This window comes from Vombatus ursinus, unplaced genomic scaffold (assembly GCF_900497805.2).
Source record: "Vombatus ursinus unplaced genomic scaffold, bare-nosed wombat genome assembly UNPS02003292.1, whole genome shotgun sequence".
NCBI classification, from domain to species: Eukaryota; Metazoa; Chordata; class Mammalia; order Diprotodontia; family Vombatidae; genus Vombatus; species Vombatus ursinus.
In genome coordinates, this window is record NW_020943070.1 from 15,921,386 (window position 1) to 15,939,563 (window position 18,178).

The 18,178-nt window shown below is 37.6% G+C and overlaps 1 protein-coding gene across 1 annotated transcript in view; it reads left to right on the top strand.

Moving 5' to 3' along the window:
- TRHDE (thyrotropin releasing hormone degrading enzyme) overlaps positions 1-18,178 on the top strand; it is a 463,679-nt gene that overhangs the window by 297,558 nt on the left and 147,943 nt on the right. The window contains exon 7 of the mRNA XM_027874288.1: positions 18,017-18,082. Coding sequence (XP_027730089.1) covers positions 18,017-18,082 — 66 coding nt within the window. The remainder of the gene's footprint in view (positions 1-18,016; positions 18,083-18,178) is intronic.

Consider the following 18,178-nt stretch of genomic DNA (forward strand, 5'->3'; position numbering starts at 1 on the left):
GTAGTAGTAATAGTAGCAGCAGCAGCAGTAGTAGTTGTAGTAGTAATAGTAGCAGCAGCAGCAGCAGCAGCAGCAGCAACAGTAGTAGTAGTAGTGTCTGCATATCCAATAATAGTTGTTCTCTTGAGTTCTAGTCTTGTGTCACCAAAAGCTTGTTGAGTATTTGATACTAGATGTTCCATAGACATTGCAAACTCAACATACCTAAAACAGACCTCATTATCTTCTCCTCAAACCCACCTATTTTCTGAACTTTTCTATTTTTGTTGAATCACCACATTTCTATTTGCCACGTTTACAACCTTGGCATTACCTTAGACTCTCTGTCCCCCCTCAACCCACATATCCAATCAGTTGCCAAATCTTGCCATTTATACCTTTCAAATGTCTTTTTCGCCCATACCATTTCTACTCACACAGCCATTCTCCTGATTCATACCATTATCACTTATTGCCTGGACTTCTGCTGTAGCTTCCTAATTGCCCTTCCTGTTGTAATTCTTCTATGATCCATCCTCCATACTGACTCCAAATAGTTTGATCCTGTCACTCAATCAATTCTGTTCATTGAACTTAAGGGGCTCTCAGTTACCTCTAAAGTGACTTCCATGCCTTTGTTCTGGCTGTCCCCCATAGGCAGAATGTACTCCCTCCTAACCCATGCCTCCTAAATCCCTTGTTTACTTCAAGAATTAGCTGAAGCACTATCTTCTACATGAACCCTTTCCTGTTTGCTCAAATTACTAATTCCTTACCTCCCAAAACTGCCATGTATTTATTTTGCATATACTTGTATATGTGCATATTATCTCCCTTCCCCACCAAAAAAATAAGAGTTAAGTTCTTTGAAGCAGGGATACAAAGATTTTTCTTTCTTTATATTCCAAGTACCTAGCAGAGTAGGAATCTCCTAATAAATATTTGTTGATTGATTGAGGCAGATTAATAAGAAATCTGAAGGCCAGCTAGGTGGCACAATGGATAGAGTGCTGGAGCTGGAGTCAGGAAGACCTGAGTTCAAATGTGGCCTCAGTCACTATGTGACCCTGGTCAAGTCACTTAACCGTATTTGCCTCAGTTTCCTCAACTGTAAAAATGAGCTGGAGAAGGAAATGGCAAACTACTCCAGTATCTTTGCCAAGCAAACCCCAAAAAAGATCATGAAGAGTCAGACATGACTCAGAAAAACAATAACAAGAAATCTGAGGAGGAGTTTGGTGATTTGGTCTAGAGCTTGAAGGATGGGTAAGAATTTTAAAAAATGAAAGAGAAGAAAGAGGGCCTTCTGGGAAAGGGAACACTATAACTGAAGGCACAAAGATTAAAATGCGAAGAATAATCAATGACTACTAGAGCATTGCATGGTCTAAATCACTTATAATAAAATAAATATAAATTAAAAGAATGCTTAGGTTTCATTTCATACCCAACAAACTGTCACAGATGACAAAAATGAACATAATCATAGTTGAAGGCATGTTGGAAAGAGTACTACTCAATTATATCTTGATGGAAATATGATTTCATCTGACTGTTTTGGTAAACAATCTACAATTTTGTGAGAAAAGTAACTAAAATATTCATCCCCTTTGAGGCTAAAATCCCACTATTGGGCATGTACCCCAAGGTGAGTAAAGGAAGAAAGAATCAGTATATACTAAAATACAGTAATATTTTCATTTTAGCAAAGAACTAGGGCAAAATGGCTAGTAGTTACAGAATAGTTGAAAAAAATGTGGCATAGGAATATAATGGAATATGTAGTAAGAAATTACAAATATGAAGAATTAAAGAGACATTTGTATGGACTAATATGGAATAAAGTGAAGATAACCAGAACAGTAATGTAAATAAAAACATTAAAAGTCTTGAATAACTTCACTGACCATTCTTTATCTCAGTGAATAGGTAATGAAAAATATTATTCTCCACTTGGTAGAATGGTGGTAGATAACAGAGGCAGAATGCTGAATATATTGTCACATGTGGTTATTGTACCAAATGCTTTTGCTTAATTGCTTTTCTTTGGTACAAATGGGGGTGGGGTTGCTTCAAGAAATAACTGATAAATGGAAAGCATCAACATCTTTTTTTTTTAATGTATGGAATAAGATACATTCATAGAACACGGGGGAGCCCAGCCTAATCAGAACTGAGGATGAATGTTACCATGTAATGGAAAATAAGTTTTGTAAGGAATAGCAAGGAGGCAGAGTCACTGGAAAGGTGGGAATGGGCCAGGTTATGGTCTTTAAAAGTCAAACAGAGGCTTTTATAGTTGATCTGATAGGGAGTTTATTGACTAGGAGACTGATATGGTCAGACCTGGGCTTTAAGATTACTTTGGTAACTAAATGAAGGAGGGACTGGAATGGGGAATTTGAGGCAGGGAGATCAACCAGCAGTCTATTTTGATAGTCTGGGCATTACGTAATAAGGGCCTACATTAAGTGGTAGTGGTGGTGTCCGAGGAGAGAAGGGAACATTTATGAGAGGTGTTACCAAGGGGGTGGGGCATGACAAAGAGAGAGTTAACAGTTGAGGATGACACCTAGGTTGTGAGCCTGGATGACTGAGAGGATGGTAGTACCCTCTAGATTGATAACTCCTCTCTAGCTTAGAGTTTTAGAGAATTGCTTGGGGGCACTGAATGGTTAAGGGACTTAAATACAGTCAGATAGCTAAGCCATGAGACAAGAATCAAATCCAAGTCTTCCTGATTCCAAGGCCAGTCTTCTCTCTGCTATATCAGGCAGCCTTATGCATTACTTTCAATAAATACTCATTGAATAAATGCACTCCAGAATTTCTACTGTTTGAATAATGATACCCTTGGTCCATCCCATAGCAATAAAAAGGGGATATTATTTATCTTGTAGCAGAGAAAGTTGGGAAACAAGAAATGTACTCTAAATATAATAAGGTACAATATGTAGCACATAGTTGTGTTATGTTATATGTTAATCTCTAATTCCAGTGAGATGTGAAGATTTTCCTAAAACATTTGTGACCTATGAAAATGACTTTTGTTAACATAAAGATGTTTGAATATTGAATGGACAAATGAAGGGTATTTTTTAATATTCTTTATGGAGGCCTATTAAGCTAGATACTTATATGTCCAAGTTGATTTAAGTCATGTCTTTCTTGAAAGCAGTGGAGTAGGCCCTGATATCTCCTGATATCTGATCTAACTCTAAAATTTTAATACATGAGAATCTCATTGCACAAACTTTCCCAAAATGAATGTTTTCTTTTTTTCTTGGATTCAAAGACTGCCAGATACTTCCCCAGGGAGAAAAAAAAAAGGTCACCCTTAATAAAGCAAGACACGTACTAACGTAAAGTAATTAAATAGGTTTAAAACAGACAGATTCAAAAATAATTTTAATGGACAATTAATCCCCTATCATGTAAGTAGCACAGTCATATAACTTCTAAAATATTGATTATCTTTCTAGACCTTGCTCCCTGACACCACACGGCTCAGACTTAACACAGACAAGTAAAAGCGGGTACATTCTTCATGATTAGAGAGGACTCTCTTGCCGTTAGACCATGCTAAATTGATGAGTTTTACAGCTTGACAAGAGAGCAAGTCATCCCTGCCTGGAGGAAAACATTTAAATCATCAGAAGATGGCTATTCTGTTCTACCAGAAAGCTGACTTGACTGCCTAGGACTCTTAGCCCCACTCCTCAGATGGCAGGGTTTAGTGGTGCTCTACAAGTGACAAGTTCAACCCTAGGCCTGGGTAGACTGGACTGAGAGGTGTACAGAAGGTGAGCTTGTCAGGGAAATTCAAGGAGCAGAATTGATTGGTTCTAAAGGGAGTTCTAACCTGTCCTCCAGACTGAATCAGAAATAGTCACATTTCAAGGACCTGAACAATTACATTCAAGACAAAGAGAAAAAGAAGAAGAGAAAGGGAAAGGGGAAAGGGCTTAGATTGGGGCAGAAGGAAAAATAATTGAAAGAGAGATTAAAGCAGCATCTTGGTTTACCTAGCTCTTCTGGGTCTGTTATATATTGAGGGGAATTGTGAAAAGGTTACAAATCACTTCATCCATTGAGCTTTTCTGGGACACTGCCTTTAATTCTGATTCATGGGAATGGAATATTGTAGAATCTCTGTTCGTCATGGCATGGGATAGGCCACAGGGGTAGGGCCTAAAGCTGATATGTCGTTGATATAGGCAACTCCAAGGGAAGGAAACTCGCTTTTCCAAAGCAGATTAGCCCTGAGAAGTTGAATGATTTGGCCAGGGTCATGTGACCAGTTATATCATGGCTTCCAGACTGACTCCATCCACTTTGGCCATGCTGTTTCTCACTTTGGTATAAATCCAAAATCATGAAGCAAGAAGTATACTAACAGACTTCATGCTCTTTCCTCTAGGCTGGGCAAGAAAGCGATCTATCCTGTTAAACAGTAACACTTTTAAAAAGAAGTGAGTTATTGCAGAGTGTGAATCTGTAGTGTACTTCAAATAGGATATGTGGTCATAAAAGAAGGACTTTTTCCCCCCAGACTATCATTTATGTCTCAGCATAAAAGGTTTTTTTTTTTTCAGTCTAAAACGGGATTTCTTTTTTGGTATTTGATGATACAAACCATGTTAAATGTAACTTAGGTATATTTTAAATTTATTTGTGGGTAGTTAGCTAAAAGACCTTTAATAAATAAATATAAAATATCTTTTCCATCACGGAGGATGTGTCCTAGTGGTTTGTATGAACAAGGGAATATGAAATACTCATAGTAAAGATGAAAAGGAAGAATGTGGAAGGAGGTTTATTTTGGTCTCCTTTTTTTTTCCTGCTTTTCTTTCTTCTATACTTTTTTCTTCCTTTCTTTTTTCACGTTTACTTCCCAGACAGGGAGGGGACAGCTTTGGATAGGAAAAGACAGCTAAGTGATAAAAACTGAAATAGCTTGCACTGAGAAGAAGATTGAACTGAACTAGACGTGGGAGACTAAAGTTGCCAGTTTTCATTTTACAGTTTCCTTCTTCGTCATCTATTGCCAGGAAAGAGGTGATTTTTTTAAAAAAAGCTTTTTAAAAAATTATCCCAATTTTATTTTCTTCATCTCCCATCTCCCCACTCCCACCCTGTGTAAGAAAAATGTGAAACAAAACTCTTGTGATAAATATACATTAATAATAATAGCTAGTGATGATACAGTGCTTTAAGGTTTACAAAGTGATTTAAAAGTATTATTCATTTTATCTTCAAAAAGATTCTAGGAGATAGGTGCTATTGCTATCTGTATTTTACAGATGAGAAAACTGAGGCCATAGAGGTTAAATGATTTGCCCGAGGTTATATAATTATGAAGTATCTGAGACTGGATTTGAACTCAGGTTTTCCTCACTCTAGATCTTATCCATTGCGTCACCTAATTACGTCCCAAGCAAAACAAATCCTCGCTTTAGCTATGTCCAAATGAATACTGCTTATTTTATACTGTAAGTTTATTGAGTCCCTATCAGGAGTTGGGTAGCATCTTCATCCTCGCTTCTCTCCAATCATTGTAGCTTATGACATAAATCAAAGTTCTTAAATTTGTCAAAGTGGTTTGTCTTTACAATTCTGTTGTTATTATTTAATTGGTTCTTCTGGTTGGTTCTGCTCACTTCACTCTGCCTAAAAAGTCTTCCTGATTTTCTCTGAAGCCATTCTGTCATTTATTACAGTAAAATAGGATATCATTATATTTATATACCATAATTTGTTTAGCTATTCCTCCATTTATAGACACCCTTTTAGTCTCCAATTCTTTGCTGTTACAAAAAGTACTGTATAAATTCATATGAGTCTGGACTAATTCACTGCTTCACCAACAGTGCATTAGTGTACCTGTCTTTGCACAGTCCTTCCAACATTTGTCATTTTCCTTTTTTTATCTACTTTGACAGTTTGATGGGTATAAAGTGGAACCTGAGTTGTTTTACTTTAAATTTCTCTAGTTATTAGCAATTTGGTTTTCAGTCCTTTGACTATTTGTCAGTTGAAGGAATGGGAAAGAGGTAATTTTCAGAATAATATCTGTGGGTATTGAAATTTAGATTATCCCTCTCCCTTTTCCTCTACTTTTGTCTGTCATCTCCCAGTTAAAACTCCACTTCCTAAACTTCATCTTACCGTAGGTGCTTAAGTTAGGGCTTATCTAGAAACAATGGGTAGAAGTTTTAGTGAAATAGATTTTGGTTTGATATAAGGAAAAATTTCCCAATAATTAGACTTGTCCAAAACTGGAATGATTGCCTTCTGAAGTGGTGGATTGCTCATTACTAGAGGTCTTCAGGGAGACAATGGATGAACACTTGTCAGTGATGCTGAGAGGTCTGACAATCAAATGACTTCTGAAGTCTCTAGCAAAGCCCCCACACAAGAGATCAGAGGCAGCATATTCTGAGTGAGTCAAACTACCACCACCTTGACTCCCTTCTACCCCCAGCCCAGACCCTGATGGAGCCTGAATCTAAGAGCCTTGGGAATAGCAGTATCCCCTAGGTTACCACGCCTACTTCCAGCCCAGTGCTCATAGCCATCATTGAAGGGAGAAATCATTGTGGAAATGGGGCCCACCTACCTCATTACCACCCATAATACCAACAGGTGGAAAGTGCAGGAGCCCTGGGGTTGGAAGTTTTCCCTCTCTTCCAGACCAACAATCCTGCTTCCACCTTGGACATCCCAGCCATAGGGAGGCAACATCTGTGGACAAGGAGCCAGCTGCCCCCACCAGTAGCCAACCCACTGCCATTCCCAGGGAAGGCAAGCTGGCCTAGCTACTGCAGCAAGACCCTCTGAAGGAGAGACAGGAGGTAGTAACACCCTCCACCTCCATTTCCACCACCATTGCCACCTTGACCACCATTTCCTCTCAGACCCTGATGGAGATAGTCCAGAACTCTGGATTCAAGACTGTAATAACAACACTTCTAGCCCAATGCCCTTACCATATCTCTGGGAAGTAACCTGGTGTGCAACATGGGATGCAATCTGGTAACTGCTTCTACAGGTATTGTAGTCACAGCTACTGAAGACTCAGAAAAGAAAGGTCTTGTCATCAAATTCTTTGACACTGTCAAATGGTTCAACACCAGAAACTGATATGATTCTAGCAGTGGGAATGACAGTAAAGAAGGGACATTACCATCGACTTTGCCACTGCACTATGGGACCTTTCCACCTGACTTGCAACTGAAACCTTCTATATGTTGTCTCCCACATTAGAATATAAGCTCCTTGAGAGCAGGGGACTGTCTTACTTTTCTATTTGTATTCCCAGCACTTATCACAGTGCTTTGCATATAGTAAATGCTTTCATTCAGGTGGAAGATTCTTTGATATCAGATTAAAGTTGTTCAAACTAATATACCAACAGGACTGTTGAATAAATATCCCTTCCTCCTGTGGGGCTCATATGTCCCAAAAGAGCAGTTAGCCAATGGGAAGGAATACTGGTGGGATTTGGTGGGGAATGTAAATATGGAGTAAGATTTTCTTGCCTATTTCCCATCAGTCTCTATCCTCCCTTATTTTCCTACCATCTCCTAATTGCCATTGTAAAGTACATGGATCTAACTCAATTCAGCAAATCATTTCTTAAGTATTCACTAGGTGTAAGGCACTCTGCTAGGTGATGAAGACAAAATTTTAAAAATTACCTCTTCTCAAAGAGCTTATATTCTAGTAAGCAGCATAGCATGTAAACATATAAAATACAAGCTCATTAGAGGAGTTAGAGAGAGATAACAGCTAGTGTAGGAAGGACTGCCCATAGAATGTGAAACTTGAACTGAGCATTGAAATAAGTTAAAGATTAAAAAGGTAGAAGTTGGGAGGTATTCCAAACATGGTGGACATGCCTATTCAAAAATATGAAGGGAGATGGGTTCCTAAATTCAGGGGAAAAGGAGGTCATATTGACTGTAATTTAGAATACATAAATCATAGTGATATTGAGTAAATCAGGAAGCCAAATATACTGAGGGCAAATTGTATATGGCTTTAAATGTTAATCTGATAGATTAGTATTTTATCCTACAGGTTTTAGCGAGACAAGAAGACTATTTAACAGGGGAGTAACATGTCTAGATTTATTTTTTAGGAAGAAAATTTTGATGTTTTGTGAAGGTTTTATTAGAAAAAGGAGAACCTAGAAGAAAGCAGATCATTTAGGAAGCTATTAGGAGGAAAAATGAGGGCCCTCAGCTAAGGTAATGATTGTGTGAGTAGAGAGGGAAGTGAGAGATATTGAGAAAGTAGAATTGATAAGACTTGGAAATGTATTGGATGTGAAGATTGAGAGAGAGGAAAGGGTCAAAGATGACTCTAAGATTTTAAATCTGGATGATCAAAAGGATGGTGATGATCTCAACAGAATAGGAAAGTTTAGAGGGAGGTGGGTTTAAGTGGGAAAAAGTAATATACTCCACTTTAAACATATTGAGTTTGAGCTCCTGGGAGACATCCAAGTGGCAATATCCAGCAGGCACTTGGTGGCATGTGACTCCAGTGGAAAACTAATGGCTGAATTGATAGATTTGGTTGGTAAATACATCTGATTGACAACAAAACTCACGAGAACTGATAAAATTACCAAGAGAGAAGGTTGGAGGGTAAAATGTAATAAAGACTGAACCTCGGGGGACAACAGCATTTAGGAAATTGAGAGCTGGATGATGACACAACAAAGGAGACCAAAAAGGGGAGATCAGACACATAGATCGGATAGATAGATAGACAGACAGACAGACAGATGAGGGGAGATGGTCACAGAAGTCAAGAAAGAAAAGAGTATCCATAAAGGAGTAGTGGCCAACTGAGTCAGAAACTAAAGAGAGAAAACAAGACTATCATCTTTTGCAAATGACATTATAATCTTTCTAGAGGACTTGAACTAAAATTAATCAAAACAATTAGCTAACTCAGCAAATCTCAGGATATAAAATAAATCCATATAAATCACCAGAATTCTTGTATTCTACGAAAAGAATTCAGCATGAAGAGACAGAAAGAGAAATTACATTAAAAATAACTGCAGAATGAAGAAAATATTTGGGAGTCTATTAAAACACATCTAGAAGGTGTATGAATGCAATGAAAAACACTCCTTCCAGAAATACAGGACCTAAATAATTTGAGATATATTAATGGATCATGGGTAGGTTGAGCCAACATAATAAAATGGCAGCACTACCTAAATTGATTTAGTTATTCAGTATCATACTAGTCATACTACCAAGAAAAAAATGTTTAGAAGGAAAAAGGCAAAAAGAAAATCTCAAGGGAAATGATGAGGAAAAAAGTAGGAAAGAAAGAAACCTTGCAGTCGTATATCTTAAACTATATTACAAGCAGTAATGATCAAAACAGGGATAGCTAGGTGGTGCAGTGGATTAGCTTGCTGGGCTTGGACTCTTCTTTGTGAGTTCAAATCTGGCCTCAGGTTTGACTTAGACACTTAGTAGCTGTGTAGCCCTAGGCAAGTCAATTAACCCCATTTGCCTCAGTTTCCTCATCTGTAAAATAAGCTGGAGAAAGGAATGACAAATTGCTCCAGTATCTTTGCCAAGAAAACATCCCAAATGGGGTTACAAAGAGTCAGACGACTGAAAATAACAGAACAGCAACAAAATGGTCAAAACTACTTTATTTCATTTAAAGATAGGTTGATTAGTGGAACAAATTAGATATACAGAGTATGCAGAGTGGAGGAGGGGAAGAGAACAATCATTTAAATATGTGCCATGAACTGTACTAAGTGCTTTACAAATTTCGTCCCATTTGATTGTCACATCTTTGGGAAATAAGTACTATAATTGTCTCCTTTTTACAGTTAAAAAAAAAACTGAAGCAGAAAGAGGTTAAGTAACTTGCCCAGGGTCACACAATAAGTATCCGAGACTGGATTTGAACTTGAGTTTTCCTTACTCCAGGCCTAGTGCTTCACATGAAAACTTCACATGAAACTAGTAGCCAGTGTAGTCAATAAACCCCAGAACCCCAGATAAAAGGTTAAGCATTCATTATTTGAAAACAACTTGCTGGAAATTGGAAAGTAATCTGGCAGAAATTAGTTTTAGACTAATGCTTCTCCCTGTATACCAAGGCAAGCTCTAAATGGATGGAAGACAAAATTATGTAAAGTCACATCATAAATGACTGTACAGGGTGTCCCAAAAGTCTTAGTGCAGTTTTAAAGGTATCAAAACTTAAAATTGCACTAAGACTTTTGAGACATTCTGTGTTTATTCACGTGAGTTAGGAAGGCTTTTAAAGAGGAATACAATTAAGCTCACAGAGCTGCAGATCTATTGATGATAGAAACTTAAAGCAAGCATACAATTTGACCTTGGGGCTATAGTTCTAGTGTAAGCACTTTGTTTGGTAGATGAAAAAACAGGCTCAGAGAGGTGATTGGACTTGCCTTCAATTTGAGATAGAAGTTTCACCCTGCTAAGACGTCTACTCCATTTTCCAAAATGAAAAAAAATCAGAGGAAGTAAAAGATTAGTACAAGGTCGCAGGCCTTTAGGCAGTAGCCTAACAATGTCTCAAAGACCAGATCTATACATCAAACTGTCTCTTTAGCAGCACTACTCCGTAGGAGTCCAAGGGCCTGTTCAGATCTCCTTAGACCCCTGTTAAGTCCCCCATCCCCCACCCCATTTTAGCAGCTACTCTCTAGCTGCCAGGTTTTTCCTCATGGGGTATGTGTATACTCCTGTGTCATATATGATAACCAGTACTTGCAAGTTCAGTAAGACCATTGTAAAAAAAAAAAAGCCTTTCTCAGCTGGGTACCAGCAATTAAGTACAATTTATATATAATCCCATCTATCAAATTATCCCTCGAATTAATTACTGTGGAATTAATTTATATTATTTTTTTCTGCCTCAAGAGGGATTACAACAAATGTTAGGATGTAATAGACTAAATTGGTAGGGATTACTCTAGTGTAACCACCTAATAGATTTAGCAAGGACAAATTATTATTTATGATACTCCTAGCACCATTAACATAACTTCCAGCCTTTAATTCTCTGTGTGTCTTGGTGAGTAAGGTCTTGGGGAACCAGTTATCTCTTACAAAAGAAAAAAAGCCAACAAAGCACAAAACATCCAATTATAGAAGGTTTATTTCTGTTAAAGTCCCATTTTAATTCCTGATGATGATTTGAGTGTGACTTTGGCTTTTCTAAGGCTCTATCAGTGGATTAGAAGTTCTCGGAAGTTGTACCAGGTGGAAAAGTCTTTAAGGATGATCCCAGGGACAGACTGCATCTCTGTTGACTGTTGATTATTTCCAGTTTACCCTGGATATAGTTTGTTTGTACATGGTTATTTGCATGTTGTCCCCCCATTAGACTGTAACCTCCTTTGAGAGCTTAACTTTCTTTGTCAAGTAGGCATTGTAGACTGGCACAGTAGGCACTCACTGTAAACTCCTTGAAAGCTTACCTTTCTTTATCAAGAAAGTGGCTGGCTCACAATGGGCACTTAAATATCAATTGACTGACTGACTAAGCCTGGCTAAATTTGAAGGGATTGAATACCAAAGGGTTTGCCACTGGATGATGCATTTTTTTTTTTTTTTCTTGTTAAAGACTAAGGCTTGTACTGGGTAATGATCTGCTCTATGAAATTGCAATCCTTGAATCATTGAAGTACTTAAAGTTTTTACTTCAGATATATGAGTCAGGTTTCATATTTAAGAGTCTGTTGAGTTTTTCAGCTTTCACAGAAATGGAGAAAAAAGTGAAATTTGTTGGTTTCCAACCTCATCGGAATATCCAAGTTGGTATCTTCAAGGAACCTCCGAAAAGACTCAAAGAAAGACCTGAGTATATTAGGTCAGGTACTTTCTGAGCTCTAAATGTGGCCAGGGAAACCCTAGTAGCTGATAAAGTCTCTCCTAGTTTCTTGTCCATCTCTTCTCCCATCCAGTGGGGTAGAGGTTATAGGGAGCCCATAGACACAGCTCCCTGGACTGGGTACACCTTGACAATTAACATTGTCTTATACTGAGATATACTATTTTCAACTGAGTATTACAGTAAAATGTAAATTTGTATGAGTAGAAAGAACAGTGTATTTGAGGCAAAGCAGACCAAAAATTGTAGTTTCAATGATGAAATTTATCACTGCCATGGCAGTTTGATTCTTGAGATTTGTCTGAGCTTAGGAATATGCTTATGGTATTATTTTTCTTTTTTTAATAATTTAAATTATATTTTTGGATTTTATGTAATCTTTTTTTCCACTGTTATTCTTCTCTTTCCTGCTCAGAGAGCCATTTCTTATTAAAAAGAAAAAGAATGAAGAGAAAGAAAAAGGTTTCAGTAAAACTAACCATCATTTCTAAATGCTCTGATGTTATATACAGTATTCCACATTCATAGGCTTTGGCAGAGAAGCATTGGGAAATTGTCTTCCATATCTCTTCATTTTTATCAAGTTTGAGCATTATAATTTCGCATTTCATTTTGATTGTTTTATTCTTTCTATTTATAATTTTGTAGTTATATGTGTGTACACATACATAAATATATTTTTATCACCTTACTGTAGTTTATTTAACAACTAAAACTAGGGCACAGATAATGGAATTTTATTCTCTTTTTGTTTTCTTTAAGATAAAGCAATTTCAGTCTCCATGAACATAGACTAGGGAAACCTCTCTGCACCTTTTGCCTCTAGCCACCATTCATCATGGATTCTCTGGGAGTGCACTAATTTCTAGAAAATAAACTACTTTTCCATGAGGTTTTTTAAAGAAGTATTTGTCAGTCCATGTCTTTTGGTTCAAAAAATATGGTCCCCATATGTATCCCTCAGTACAATGGTTCCTGCCAGGAATATTGGCAGACACATATTTCCGTTCCACGAACATAGTAGCTTTGACTTTCCAATGAGAATTACTTTGGTTTTTGTTATGGTCGTAAGATACATTCACAATGGACTAAGTCACCACCATGAAAAGTCCTTGAAACCTAGACTTATGAAAAATAGTCTTTCATTAGATGCTACCTTGCCTAACACTCACACTTAAAGGAATTCAGTTAAAGAGCTGCTCCAGGGACTGTTTGAACTGCGTTGTCAAAATGGAATTCTGAATTCGATAATTGAATAAAAAAGTGCTAGAAATTACATTCCAGCACTTCAAGACCTAGAAATGAATAGAACAGCTCCATCGGTAGAGGAAAGAGAAAGGGATTCACCACCACCAGGGTGATCTTTGTAGGCCTTTCCCCAAATTAATAGGTGAAATTTAGCAAGGCAGATTTGATGGAGAAAATAGTTGGGAGAAGAAGATATCACAAAAGCACTTGCAATTATGTTGAAGAAAAGGCAGAAGGGATAGGAGGAAACCAGACTAGATGTAGTAAGTTGATTTCTAGTTCTCTGGTAATATATTTATAGTCCAGGGAAGTGTTCTTCCAACTAAGGGCAGGGTTTGATTCCAAGAGGGTTGTTGTCTCACCTCAAGGGGCATGGGATCCATTAAAGCTTGGGAAGGTGGGTCACATGCTACCCTCCCTGTTATAGCCAGTCACGGAGCTTGTTTTCAGCGCTAGCATTGTATGTTCCTTAACTGCCTGCTTCTGCACTGGGGGCATTCCGCCACCCTCCTCCAAGTTATCAAGAAATCAAACAAATATTTTGAAGTGACTACTACGTGCTAGACATTGCGCTAGACTTTGAGGAGAGGAATGCAGTGAATGAAACAACCCCTGCTCTCAAAGAGGTTACATTCTAAAAGGGGAAACAAAGTGCATATATAATTATATAGAGAATAAGTCTAAACAGAGTTAATACAAAGTAGGCAAATCCAGGGTATTTGGGGAGAGAGTTGTCAAAGTGATTTGCCTAAATCGCAGGTAGGACCATGCAACTCCCTTACTCAATAAATTTCAATGGTTGTCTATTGACTATAGGTTCAACTATTATTTCGCCTTTTTCTTATCCTGTTTTTGTGTAATATAATTTTACAACGTTCAAAGTCATTAGCACCATTACTGCAATTTTAAAATAAGTAAATATACACATATTGGGGTACATAACCATTTAAAAAAAACTGATAGAGACATGATCAAAAGAGTTTAGATGCTACTGTTTTAGGAGATTGGAAAAATGGGGATTTTTGTTTATGTTTACTTGTCGTAAAACATGGTCCAGCAGAAATGCACTGTCATCCTCTGGCATGACCCAATTGGCCCTTGTTTCCTTTTAGATTCTGCATCCTTTTGCTTGTTTGTTATGATGGATGATTGTAGGCAAATTTAGGCTTGATTTAAAACAAAATGTCCTTTAAAATGAGAGCCCACTCGAAAGCACCATGGGCTGCCTCTGGAGGCAGTGGGTTTCACCTTCCTGAATGTCTTCAAACAAAGACTTGGGGGATCATTTGTTTGCTGGGAATGTTAAAGCAGTGATTCCTGGTGGCATATGGGTTGAGGTAGATAGTCTCTTCAGTTCTTTCCTACTCTAAGATTCTGTGATTTTCTGGTTCAATTAATCAACCAATCAGCCTTACTTAAGTACCTACTGTGTGCCAGGCACCTGCTAAGCATTTGAGATATAAAAAAAAAAGAGGCAAAAGACAGTTTTTGCCCTGGAAGAGCATAAGATTTAATGGGTTAGATATTTGGGTAGAATGAAGTGAGGAGAAAAGGAAGTTGAAAAGTAATTACTAGAAGACTGAAAGGAATAAAGCCCAGATTTCTCCTCTCTGTCTGTAACATGAATTATTACTTAAATAAAAATCAGATAAAGCATTTGTTTTAACTGAAGATTTGTTCCACAGAATTCAGTGAACCTGGATCAGTGAAGCATTGTTTCTGTAGTCCATACCATGATATGGAAATTATTGCTGACATAGAGACTTTCCTTGTGATGACATTTATTTGAGGGCTTCTCATCTGTGAATCTCATATTTTCAGTCTCATTTTGGGGAGCACTTTAGAAATTCAAAGTGCTTTCAAATCTATTTTCTCATTTCATCCTGACAGCCTTATTTGCATTTGCAGTTAATTATTTGTGATTGGAGGGGGGTAGGATGGGGAGGTAACGTGGGCGTGTGCATTCCTATTCCTTTGAACTAAGTTGTGAATGTATATTTGTTTCATCATGAAATTTTCCTACAGTCTAATGATAGTTCCCATGGCCAGGTAGAATTTTTTAAAAATTACCTTTTCTGCTATCACCAGCCATAATATCTATTTTATTGAGAGAAAAAATAGTGTAAGGGCTGGTAGGCAGTGCCGTATGGGAACAGAAAAAGTTCTGGGTTTGGAGTCAGACAGCTTGAGGAGCAAGTGAATAAGCATTCATGTAGGCCCTTCTATGTTCTAGGCACTATGCTAAGTGCTTTGTTCTTTAAATTTTATTTTTAATTTATGAAATAACAAGCATTTTCATAACATGGTAGAATAAAAAAAAGATGATTACAACAAAACTGCAAATCTAATATGTACAATTTGCTATTCCTTTTAAATATATAATTAAGTTGTCATGAAACTTTTCCCCCTTTTTTTCTTCTCTCCCCGCCCTTGCCCTAGAGATGGCTACTATTAGACACAAATATGTATATTTATGTAAAATCATCCTATATAGACTTCTTTTTATCAGGAAATAGTGTCTTCCTTCATAGGTCATCCATAATTAATTTGAGCATTTGTAATAGTTGAAAGTGCTTTTACAAAAGCTGAGTAAACTGAGGTAGACAGAGGTTAAGTAACTCGCCCAGGGTCATGCAACCAGTACATGTCAGAGGTCAGATTTTAACTCAGGTCTTCCTGACTCCAGGCCTGGCACTTAATCCACTACCAATGCTACCAATGCCAGTTCTTCTACCTACTATGTATATATCCTATATGCACCTATCCTCTCTGACCTTCATTTTCCTCACCTGGTTAGGGTCATAGGGGTGGCAAGAGGATCAAATGAGACAATATGTATGGAACTATTTGAAAACTGTAAAGTGTATTGTAAATGTTGCCTGCCACCTCCATCATTGTCATCATCATCTTTAGTATTACATCTTTAAAATGGCTTAAAAAATCCCGTCTCTAGTAATATAAAATAATAAAATAAGACCAGAGAGCTATACTCTATGGCCCCTAAGGACCTTTCCAGCTCAAAATCTGTCAGCCCATGATTGTACCAGGAGTTAGGGGCTTCTAAGCTCTATCATTTGCTTGCACAGTGAGCTTAGACAAGTCTCAACCTCTTTGAAGTTTAGTTTCTTCCTCTAAAATGTGGAGAATGATAATAGGACTGCACAACATTTTGGAGAGGAAAGCATTTGGTAAAAGAAATGAAGTAAGGTAAAGTATTCATCCAAATCACTACTAATGCCTTTAATGAGCTCTCTCATTCAGTGAATATGGCAATTGAATACATCCATAGGACTTAGTATAGGTTCAGGGCCTAGTTAGGAGCACCCTATGGCCAAATTGAGCAATGGAGAATAAAGCTTAGACAATTAGCTTAGAGCTTTGCTGCTTCTCATTCTGTTAGCTGTCATGATACCATGACATTTTTATTGTTTTATTATTGCTGTAATTGTTCATTTGGAATTTATTGTAGTCAGATCTATTATTTCATTTTCAATGGTATTAGAAACTCTCTAGGTGGAAACTCCCTCCGTGGAGCACGTACAGTGTAAAGGCTGAACAGCCAGAACACCCAAGTTCAAATCTTCCCATTGATGCTTAATACCCGTGTGAACATAGTTAAGTCATTTAACTTGTGTGTGCCTCAGTTTCCTCATCTTAAAATGAGGGCATTGTACTAAATGACTTCTGAGATCCTTTCCATCTCTTGACCCAGAATCTTATAGTCATCTGCAACTTCTGGTATTAAAGAATTGTTGGCACTGAGAGTGACTTGCCCAGGGCCTCAGAGCTCATCTGTAAAAAGAAGGTTGGGCCAGATTGCTTCAAGGACTCTCCAAGCTTTTGATCCAACACTATATAATCATCTGCTACTTGTAGTCTATCTATAGAGTTGCTCAGGGCACTAAAAGACTGTGACTCGACCAGAGCCACACAGACTTAACTGTGGAATGAATTAGTGGAGGGAGCACTTGCAATGAAATCTTCCTGACTCCGAGCCTGGCTTTCTATTCACTCTAGTGACACTTATTGTTATAGGATAGGGACTAGACATGTCATTTCATTGGTTCAGGGAACTCCCTGATGAACAAGTCCTTTTCCTTGACCAATGAATGTCAGCACTTTCTCTTAAGCTTCTAAAGAAAGTTGAGAGGTTGTAATCCAAATCCAAATCCAGTATGGCTTTGGATGTAGACAGAACTAGGGGGAATGTTGCATTCTGCAAAAAAATTATTGTGGGCAAGCAGATTCTAGAAATGATTTCTAAAGCTCTAAGCCCAAAACACCACACCCACAAAACCACCATTCTGTTGTCATATGTTGCTTTACTTTTAAGCCATTGCTGTTACATGAAAAAGAAAACTGTTAGTAACAAATAGCAATGCCAGAGGGAGATATTTCTAGACATCATGTCTTATCCACATGTGATGGTGAGTTATCCTGGTCTCTTTAAGGCTATACCAGTAGAGTCCAAATTTTGCTGAATTTTGCTGGCCTGGAAAGGTTTTGAATATAGATCCCATGATTAACAATGTCTGTCATCTGAAAACCACACAAGCTTGTTAGCGGTTAGGTTGCAGGATAGCATTTTTTAAAAAAATTTATTTGGAAGACCATCTTCAGAGTTTACAGAGAAGGGTTGTGTACTGTGGCTAGATACAGGGTCTATTGATACTTATGAAATTATGGAACCCTGTAGGCTTGTGGTATTCATTTGACCATTCTGTTGTTTCTGAAATTCACTTGATAGAAGTGAGATTAAAGAAAATAGGGCTTGTACTTTTAGTGATTACTCTGTGTGTGTGTGTGTGTGTATGTGTGTGTGTGTATACTTTTTTATCCCTGTTGAAACACAATCTCTCCATCTTGTTTCCTACAGGGTGCAGCTTTAATTCGAATGTTGGCTAATTTTATGGGCCACTCAGTATTTCAGAGGGGTTTACAAGTAAGTAGTCTGTTTTCTATTTCCCCCTCTCTCTCTCTCTTTCTTCTTCTTCTTCTTCTTCTTCTTCTTCTTCTTCTTCTTCTTCTTCTTCTTCTT